Below are 9,881 nucleotides of genomic sequence, written 5' to 3'. Positions count from 1 at the left end.
AGATATCATTTTGGCTTCAGCCTAAGTGAAAAGAATAACAATTAACTGATTTTTTATTATTATTAATATTAGCACTTAAAAAGTGAACTTTAAGCAAATGTAAAAAATGCTTTAGTCAAAACAACTTAACTTGAAAGTTTATTTTCATTATTTGTAAACAAAAAATCTTAGGTTGTTTAAATTTCAAAAACGACGAATTCGATGAAAATTATTTCTCCTTTACATAATATATTGTTGAGGTTATGATAAAACCATAGCACTAAGTACTGGTTTGGTACTGAGGTGCTTTTAAAAAAAGTTAGTATAAAAAAAAAACTGAGCTAAAAAATGTATTTGATAAACATTTAAAAACAGCTTATTTTTATAGTTTTGGGTGAAAAAAAGCTGAAAACGTGAAGCAGCAAAAATGAGTTTATTCTCACAATACAACAAAAATAGTTTTTTTTTCTTCAAAGTATAGTAATACCAAACCAGCCCTAAGCTATATCAATATTACGATCTTTTAAATTCTTTTTTATTAAATGTCATATTTTACACGAATCTATATTAAGACAGAGAGAAAATATTTCAACTTGCAGCAAATTGAAAAAAAAAAAAAAAAAAAAGCTCCAAATATTAGGACAATTCACCAATCCACCGGAATCTTTTTATTTGCACCAATCGAACGATTTAAATATAACTTTTTTTTCACCAAAAAGAAAAAAGAATACAGTTTACGGTTTACCAACTGCAAGTCTACAAGGTTCAAACGCATGTGGCGGCCGTTTGACTGCGTCTGTTCGTGTTTTTATTTTTTTATTTTTATTTATTTATTTTATTTTATATATATTTGAGTCCTGCACGCCATTCAGTGTTAGCTTTTGGACCTGTCCTCTGCAACTTCAGTGCTCTGCACGCATATGCCATAAGAATTCATAATCTACCAGCAAAACCCATCATCCTCTGCTTCTTCTCTCTTGCTCTAATCTCATCTGGTCAGGTTAAACCCATCTGCCATTTTCCCAGTTCTTTTCTTCTCAGCATCTTACACTACGCTTTCTTTCTTCTTTATTTTTGGCTGAAATTCTGACAAATTATTGTATTTTTTTTTTTTATGAAATTTATGCTTTGAATTGTAGAAATGGAGTTGAATTGATTGTGGCTTCTTTGTTTGCTTTCGCTTTTCAAGAAGTGATTTTGTTAGAGGGCAGTTGATTTTAGTTCATATGTGAAATTGGATTTCTGGGTCAATAGATTTTGGGAAGAATTTTGGGATCTTTGGTGGAGTTGTGTGAATTCGAACTTGTTTTTATGTTTCGTTATGATTTCCATTTTCCAAAACTACATCGTGGTAGTGGTGGATCGTTGGGTTGATTATTCACACACAGCATATATATAGCTTCTTTAATCATGAGATTCAAACTGGATTATGATTGTGGGTCTTGCGGTAAAGACGCTTTTTAATGCAAATTTTGGTCGTGTGATCTTCCAAATTTGCTTTTGCAAGATATTTTTCTGAATTTTTTCCTTTTGGTGATCTACAATTTTTGGATGCTGAGTCTAGAAGCTGAGAGAATCTGGTTAGCTTAGAGCAATTTCTATGACGTCTGTTCATGCGACTGACCCGAGGTCCCGTTGAGAATCTGGGTAGCTTAGAGATATTTGTGCTTTTTATATGGGTATATAAAGGTTGAATGATGCAAAAGCACAAATCTTTTTTTCTGCTGATCATGTATAAAGAGAATATATCATATGGATAGCAGTTTCCTTTTATAAAATCTAAATCTGTATTTTTAGGCGGTGTCGGGCTGGGGAGGATGGGGATGGGGTTTGCAGAGTATTAGAGTTTCTCTCTTGACTAGAGTTTGTTTTCTTAGTGTGTAGCAGCAATGCCTGAGAAAATAACTGCCGAGGATCTTTTGAACAACATTGTGGGCACACTTGCTGATAAAAAACAGAAATCTGGCTCTTTTTTCGGGGAGGAGACATCGAGCTCAGTCACTACTCAGTTCAACTTCAACCGACTGTTTGGACGCCAGAAACCTGTCCACCACATTCTGGGTGGAGGCAAATGTAGGATAATTCTGTTTCATTACATGCAATGACCATGATTTATGTAATCAGAAGTTGTTGCTTCCACCAAGTCTCCTTATATTTAATTCATCTCTTTTGTGGTTGAATTATGTAGCTGCTGATGTCTTGTTGTGGAGGAACAAAAAAATTTCGGCTAGTGTTTTAACTGCTGCGACTATTGTCTGGGTGCTCTTCGAATGGCTCAATTATCATTTCTTGACTCTTGTGGGGTTTGCTTTGATTCTTGGCATGCTTGCTCAGTTTCTGTGGTCAAATTTTTCGGGCATGATTAACAGGTTACTTTGCAATGTTCAGTTTTGAGCTTCTTCGTTTTGCTTGATTCTGGTTTTTGTGTACAGTAGAGATGAATATTGTGATATCAGTATTGTTTCTCCTTGGTGGCAGGTCCCCATCTAAAGTACCTCGACTTGTTCTGCCGAAGGACTTATTCGTCAATATTGCCATCTCAATTGGTGCTGAAATTAATCGAGGGTTGGCATTTGTTCAAGATGTGGCATGTGAAGGAAATGTGAAGCAGTTTATTGTGGTATGTTTCAACTATTATTGTTCTTTCTATATTTATTATATGGAAATGATCTAATTTGAGAATGTTACTGAAGGGTTGCATGTCAGCTGTTATATTAGATATGATTAAAATACATCTTATCCACCCTTCACTCACTATGCATCTCAACCATCTATAGTGGATCTGATAACTGCTATGCAAGTCCTCAAATAAGGGCCTCAATTTAAGTTATCGTAGGAATGCCATCCCGCTCTGATATGCTTTTATCCAATGTCTTAGTCTTTGAAGATTGTACTGAACTGTTGAGATATCCTCTCAGGTTGTAGTAAGCTTGTTGATTGCTGCTATGATTGGAAGCTGGTGCAATTTTCTGACCGTTTTGTACATTGGTGAGAGCTCCAACCACTATTGATAACAAGTCTCTCTTATTGCCATATGATCTGATATAGCACATGTTCTTTCGATAGGATGCTTAAACTTTGGGATAACCATGAAGATGGTTGGGAGAAGAATTATTTGATTGTCATCCGAAGTTTGCATTTGCAAATTTTGCACAACAAAACTTAGTTTTGTTTCACTATTTTGCAGTTGATCCATCACTCTCTGCATGGAAATGAAAACTAAGTGTTAGTATTAAGTAGTATCTTTAGCTACAGCGGCTCAAAATGAAGGACCCGTTTGGTAACCTTTCCGTTTTTGGTCTATAATTTTCATTTTTTGGTTAGAGATAGCGAGGAAATATATCATAGAACAAGAGGAATGAAGAAAGGTCAAGGAAGGGCGGTGGGAAGTGGAAGAATTTTGTATGGAAATGCTATGTGAAATGAAAACTAAAAACTAAAAGCAATTCAAAGTGTTTTTTCATTTGCAGTTTTTTCTATGTGTGGTCATTTTCAAGCTTATAGGAGTTACCTAACCGCTTAGTCCTAATCCGTAAGTTTTTATGGTGCATACTATGGTTTTGTGGTATATATGCAAGAGAACTGATCCGTCGTTCTTTATTAGGTTTTGTTGCTGCTCACACATTGCCGGTTCTGTATGAGAGATATGAAGATCAGGTTGACAACTTTGTATATCAGGTGCTCGGGCAGCTTCAACACAATTACCGGAAGTTGGATACTGGCGTCCTCAGCAAGATCCCTAAAGGAAAGCTGAGCTGGAAGAAGTACGAATAGATTCATGTAGCAACGTAAATGATATTTCCCCGATATCTCTGGAGTTGATCGAATTATCATGTTCCAAAAGAGGTAAATGTAGGGGTAAGAAAAACTGAATATTACTGTTGTAGGGACAGAAACCAGACAGTCGTTTGATTATTACTGAAGCATGTATATTGTCCTTGAGAAGTTCCAAATTCAACTGCCAGTTCTCGTTTTGAGATTGTAATCCATAAAACTTAAGCGCACTCATTGTTAGTCTTGCGGTTAATCCAATTTTTGGAAGATGTCCGAAAGTTCGAATCTTGAGAGAGGCGGAAGAATGGAAGATTTGTAGCAGTTGGTTAAGGCATGTGTGCAAGGATGGATCCAAATTCACTCTCTCAGGGATTAAGGTTTTGAGGTTTTCGACCAAATTTAGATTACTTGTAGCAAAAATTTAGCTGCTAAAAGTAAAGTGGGCAATTTAGTTAACAAAAGCTAGCTGACCAAGTAAATGGTTAATTAACCGGATATTATCTTGGTGGATAACAACTTGTTTGTCAATGCCAATCCATCCATACTGTCTATAAGTTCTTGGTTGTCAACCTCTAGTACAATGCAATGAATGAAAGCCATAAGTAGTGGCGGAGCCAACATGAGATCATTAGCTGCTGATGATTCGAATAGCATCATAACTCCGATGTATATTTGTACATAACTCATATACATAGATGCGACAAATTGAAGAATGAGTCAAAATCACTAAATTACAACCTGCCTCTTTTTTTTTTTTTTTTTTGTCAATCCTGTCATATGTAGTAGATTTTCTTCTTTCTTTCTTTTGTCTTTCTTCTCATATATTTTTTGTGCGACCCTATCCACACTCGACACATCTAGGCCTAATTCCAATATGATCGATTAGATTATTTCTCACAAAAACAAGGATGACAATAATCAGATTGGGAATTTCAGGAAGATTTTTGGGCAGGCATAGAATTTCTCTGATCTGCTTCCATTCCCTACTGCATGACTGGGCCTCACATAATACACACCTTCCTAGTTTTTTTCCATCTTCTAGTGGAGTTGGCCCATTATTCTTTGGGCTATAAGCTGAAGGGCCCAGTTATATTTCGTAATGAGGAATTTGAAATGCATTACACACTCTATCTATTGTACTGCTTTTCTAACCAAATATATGCTTGAGATTGCATTTGAAAAGGCACTAACCGTTTGAAAATGCTTCTTTAAAAATTACTTTTGATAGGCAAATTTGAACTACATTATTACTAGCCAATTGTGAAGCTAAGCCCACCCCTCCTTTTAGTGTAGATACTATCGATTGTTTTAAAAATAAAAAAAAATTACTTTTGTTCATAAGCGCTTTAAGTAAAAATTCGGAGCTAGTTTGGAAGTAGTTTTAAAATGACTGAAAGTACTTTTGGTGAAATTGATTTTGGGTTTCAAAAGCAGCTAAAGTGCTTTTTGGAAGACAACATATATGTGTTTCTTGCATGAACTACTTTTCAAGATCCACTTGAATTTTTACCAATGATTGGTTTCAAAAACATTTTCAATAAAAGTGCTTTTAGTCATTTTAAAAGTATTTACAAACAAACTTGAACTATTAAAAATACATCAAAATTTATAATAAATATGTACATGCTTTCAGGAAAATAAAAAACCTTAGTGCTTGACACAGAAACATGTAATAAGCAATAAAAAAAAAAAAAAAATCTACATAAGAGCAGAAAATGCATGGGACTCTCTCTCTCTCTGGTTTCTCAACCTTGCAAACTCCTTTGCTGCCAGCCCCAGCCTTTGGCTTGGGTGCCGGTGGCTATCCTTGTCTAAGTTCCTTGTTCTCCTCTTTCCCTCTTTCTCCTGATCATCTTCTCTCTTTTTCAATTTTACCCTAAGATTTTTCTAAGTTTCCTTAAGCTTTGTCTCAATTTTTCTGTGAGTTTGTCTCACTTTTGGACTTCATGTCCCTCATTTCCACCCCTCCCTCTCCTCCGGCTGTTCTTTTCCAAACCTAAAACTTCATTTCCCCTCACTGTTACCTTTTACCTCCCTTCCCCATAAACCATCCCCACCCCATCCTTTGCTTCGATCTGCAGACTTCGGGCTGAATATAGTTGTCAGCTTTATTTCCCTCCCTCACTCCCCCTCCCCACCCCCCAAAAAAAAGGGCTTGCCTGATTTCCATTGAGGCCAAGTGTACTACGGCTTCGGCTAAAGTAAGGGTATTTTACATACCCCCTTAGCCTCACCCTCTATCCATGTGTTATTGTGTTTGTATATATTTGCTGGGATTTGTGAATGAGATTTGGATCTAGTGACTATCTTTTGGTTTTGCGTCTTTGGCGAAGAAATCTGGATGTGGTGTGCTTCTTGTTGCGGGTTTGGTACTTTTGTGATGCGATGTCTTGTTCGTTTTCACCACTCAGTCGTTTTCTCTAGTGTTGCTGCTTTGGTAACTGTTGGCATGACTTTCGTGGCGGTGACGGCGGCGAATGCTACTTTTTGCGATCGAAAATTAAGGATTTGGGTTCCCGTTTTAGTTTATTTAATTAAGCTAGACTTTTATGTATCTGTTTTTCCCAATGTATTTAGGTGATTTTACCTTCCTTTGAATTGGCCTGTAACCTACTACCGGATTAATCATTTATCTTTTCAAACAAAAAAAAAATAAAATAAAACATGTAATAAGCATTTATTGCATAAACCACTTCAAGGCTTTTGATCATTTTCAAATAGCTTAGGATTTCACGTCCACAGTCCAAGCGCACTATAAAGGGATGTTGCAGTAGCATCGCAACTGAATCTAACCGTTGATTATAGCTTGCTTGTGGATCAAACAATCATCCTGTTATTGAATCGTCCTGCAGTGTTCTCCCAAACCATCCATCCCCCGAGTTGTATTCTTTTGGTCCGGCAGTGTGAACTTAGTTAAAGTCTCGTCACTTGATACTGATGGCTCAAGCAATTCCAGCCGTCCATATTTCATGGAACTTGAAAAATGAAGACGAACGTGTACACTCTGAGGACCATGTCTCTCTTCACTCAAAAGTCATCGATCCTAGCTCTTCAATCTTCAATTCTTCACCCAACCATCACAAACTACTTCTTTCACTCCTCATTAATTTCCCACAAATCTTTGTCTCCGCCCTTCTAGATTTCTTTGGAGTTTGGAGTTCTAAAACTTCAGAAACCTCACTTTCAGAAAAGTACCTTCCGACTTCTGGAAATCTGACTTGGTTTTTGTCATAAACTTTTTAGAATTCGAAAACCCATTTGCTGTTTTGGATTGGTTTTGTGTTTCTTGAATTGGGTTGGTTCCTGGGAACCATGGCTATGCATGTCAGCAGTGCATGTTTTTCTGCTTTGAGTGAGAGGAGAGTTCTTAGGGTTAGAGCTGTTGCTTCTGAGAACGTGACCACAGAGGATGATAAGGTGAAATTGGGTGGCTCTGATTTGAAGGTGACAAGGCTTGGGATTGGAACTTCCAGTGGGATGGTAAGTTGCTGAATTTCACTTAAACATTACTGAAATGATTAAATAACTAAGAATTCGTTTTCAAATTGGAGAAATTTTGAGCCTTTATTATGTCTTTGTAGATTAACTTGTACCATAGCAGACCTCGGTGTAACCACATTGGCCAGAGCGGATGTGCTCCTCCCCTATGCACTCGAGTTTAGATTAGTTAAAAGTAAAATATCACTTGAATCAAAAGAAAAACTTTTAGCATATGAAGGACTGTTTTTAATTTTGCCTCACTTTTTGCACCTTTAATAACAATGTGAACCCATCACTGGCTTCAGATTGAACATTAGAAGTGAGTTGCATTTGTATTATCCATCTTTATACTAAATTACTCAATTGTGTTTGTGATGGCATTATGTTTGGTAATAACTGCAGACAGGAAAATGAAAGTGGCTAAAGCTGCTTTCGATGTCAATGTTGATGGTGGAATCACCTTCTTTGATACTGCTGAAGTGTGCGGCTCCAGGGTGAGAAAAACGTCTTATAGTTCTTTCTATAAAATTTGTTGCAGTAAAAACAAATTCAGCGTTATCTACTCTTGCAGGCTTCTTTTGGTGCTGTAAATTCTGAAACTCTACTAGGAAGGTACATTGTGGGAATTTTTTGTGCTGCATCATTCTTGTTTCAAGTCAACAGAGTCCAGCTAATTGTCGTCGGTTTCTGTATTTTGAGAATATTAATAGACTACTTTGAATTTCGCACAGATTTATCAAGGAAAAGAAACAGAAGGATCCAAGAGTAGACGTTGCTGTCGCAACCAAATTCGCAGCTTTGCTGTGGAGGCTGGGTCGTCAAAGTGCCATAGCTGCCCTCAAGGATTCCCTCAATTGCCTTGAACTTTCTTCGGTGAAACTGTATCAACTCCATTGGTATGTCCCTTATGAGCCTTTGCTCTTTGTAAAAATACTTGTTTCTGCTAAGGTAACTACAAAATCTTATCAAGTGTTTGTATTATTTTTCAAGCCTGAAATATGGGGAAATGAAGGTTGTTCATAACTTCATATGTAACACCATTTTTTCATTGAAGAGGTGTATTTGGGAAATCAATTTTCAGGGTACCTCGATGGTCTTGGAGATGCTGTTGAGCAGGGCCTTGTGAAGGCTGTTGGTGTTTCCAACTACAGCCGTATAATTCGATCTTTTATCTATTTATTGTTGGTTAAAATAAGCAGTTCAAATCATGGAAAAAATTTCTATCATAGATGCTCCTAACGAGAACATGACGTATAAAGTTTGTTATTTCAGAAAAGCGATTGCGTAAGGCACACGCAAAACTTCAAAAGAGAGGTATCTCACTAGCATCAAATCAGGTGAATTACAGCCTCATATACAAGGCACCAAAGGAGAATGGTGTGAAGTCTACCTGTGATGAACTTGGGATCACTTTGATTGCCTATTCGCCTATTGCTCAAGGTGAAGTTGGAACCTCGTGTTTTCTTACCATATTCTCATCATCACTCAATATGTTAGCTTAAGAGATATAATGTCTTCTTATTTTACAGTATTAAGACCTCTCTGTGTGATCTTAAACATTACCAAGTTAAGGATTGGGAGAAAGCATACTTGCTCACTTTTCTCAGTTAGCCTTTGTGAAATTTCGAATTTTCGAGCATTCCTTGTCAAGCAGTTCTTAACTTCAACTTTATGATCTTATTTATTTTATGTTTCATGATAGATATGGACTTTAGTTGCGCAAATAAAGACTCACCTTTTAGGCTATATACACTTGAAAATCCCCCAATTGGCCCTCGAAGGCAAATTTATACTCTTGAAAATTTTCAAAGGTAAATCATAGTCAATACTTTGAAAGCCCGCTACAGATTAAGTTCCAAATTGTTTTGCTAAAATATTGCTTTTATCTGCAACTCCAACCTCTACTGAAGCGGATCAAGGAAATAGGAGAAAAGTACAATAAAATAAACACACAGGTTTGTTGATGCTCTTTTGACTTTAACTAGCTTTTATCTTTTCCATATTAGAAGCCCTACAATTTTCATTTATGTGGAAGCATGGCTGAAAATATCCCCAAAAGTACAGTACTTTAGTAGTTTATCCATTTTGGACCCTTTACAAGTATGAAACGCTTCATAGATGCCGTTGCAACTTCCAGTTCATGCTGAAAGAAACTCTTTGTTTTCACCGTCTTTTATACATGTAGTCCAACTCGTGGTAGTTTCATGTTTTCCGTATAAGATCATTAAACTACTTATTGATATATCAGGCAAGAATTCTGAAATGCAGAAATACGTGTTGGGGTATTAAAATGTGTAAATATAGTTTGTTCTTTTTGTTGGGTTTTAATGCGAGTCGGGTTACTGTAACAGGTAGTCCTAAACTGGTTGATAGCCCAGGGCAACGTTGTGCCAATCCCGGGAGCCAAAAAAGCAGAACAGGTTGCAGAATTTGCAAGTTCACTTGGATGGCGGCTCAACACTGAAGAAGTAGCCGAATTGCGCGCTCTGGTTACAGAGATAAAACCTGTTACCGGTTTCCCTGTTGAAAAATTATAAATTCTTACAGAAGCATCGGGGCTGTAAAGTCTTCTATACAAAAATATGTACACACTTCACATCTAATGCAAATTTGACATATCTAATTTAAGAGTGATTGCAGGCTGACCA

The 9,881-nt window shown here is 36.7% G+C and overlaps 2 protein-coding genes across 7 annotated transcripts; both read left to right on the top strand.

The window, feature by feature from the left end:
- The first annotated feature begins 721 nt into the window (after positions 1-721).
- On the top strand, positions 722-3,983 carry LOC103405141 (reticulon-like protein B8). 6 transcript variants are annotated; one of them, XM_008344105.4, is made up of 6 exons: positions 722-979; positions 1,857-2,052; positions 2,168-2,348; positions 2,458-2,599; positions 2,898-2,967; positions 3,584-3,983. In XM_008344105.4, exons 2-6 carry the CDS (start codon positions 1,869-1,871, stop codon positions 3,751-3,753), a joined length of 747 nt encoding a protein of 248 aa, XP_008342327.1. In that variant the 5' UTR covers positions 722-979; positions 1,857-1,868; the 3' UTR covers positions 3,754-3,983. The 6 variants fall into 6 exon arrangements, with proteins under 6 accessions (XP_008342327.1, XP_017179718.1, XP_017179719.1 ...); XM_017324229.3 differs by having other exon boundaries at positions 770-974; XM_017324230.3 differs by having other exon boundaries at positions 850-974; positions 1,864-2,052.
- A 2,707-nt stretch (positions 3,984-6,690) lies between these two features.
- Positions 6,691-9,881, top strand: LOC103405283 (uncharacterized oxidoreductase At1g06690, chloroplastic-like). Its single transcript, XM_070816357.1, has 9 exons — positions 6,691-6,768; positions 6,997-7,233; positions 7,335-7,386; positions 7,636-7,727; positions 7,805-7,845; positions 7,965-8,129; positions 8,315-8,386; positions 8,506-8,673; positions 9,585-9,881. The coding sequence occupies exons 1-7, from the start codon at positions 6,691-6,693 to the stop codon at positions 8,343-8,345; spliced, it is 696 nt and encodes a 231-aa protein (XP_070672458.1). The 3' UTR covers positions 8,346-8,386; positions 8,506-8,673; positions 9,585-9,881.

This window comes from Malus domestica, chromosome 17 (assembly GCF_042453785.1).
Source record: "Malus domestica chromosome 17, GDT2T_hap1".
In the NCBI taxonomy this organism is placed as follows: domain Eukaryota; kingdom Viridiplantae; phylum Streptophyta; class Magnoliopsida; order Rosales; family Rosaceae; genus Malus; species Malus domestica.
The sequence above is the reverse complement of the archived record's forward strand: the minus strand, read 5'-3'. Positions and strand labels throughout refer to the sequence as shown.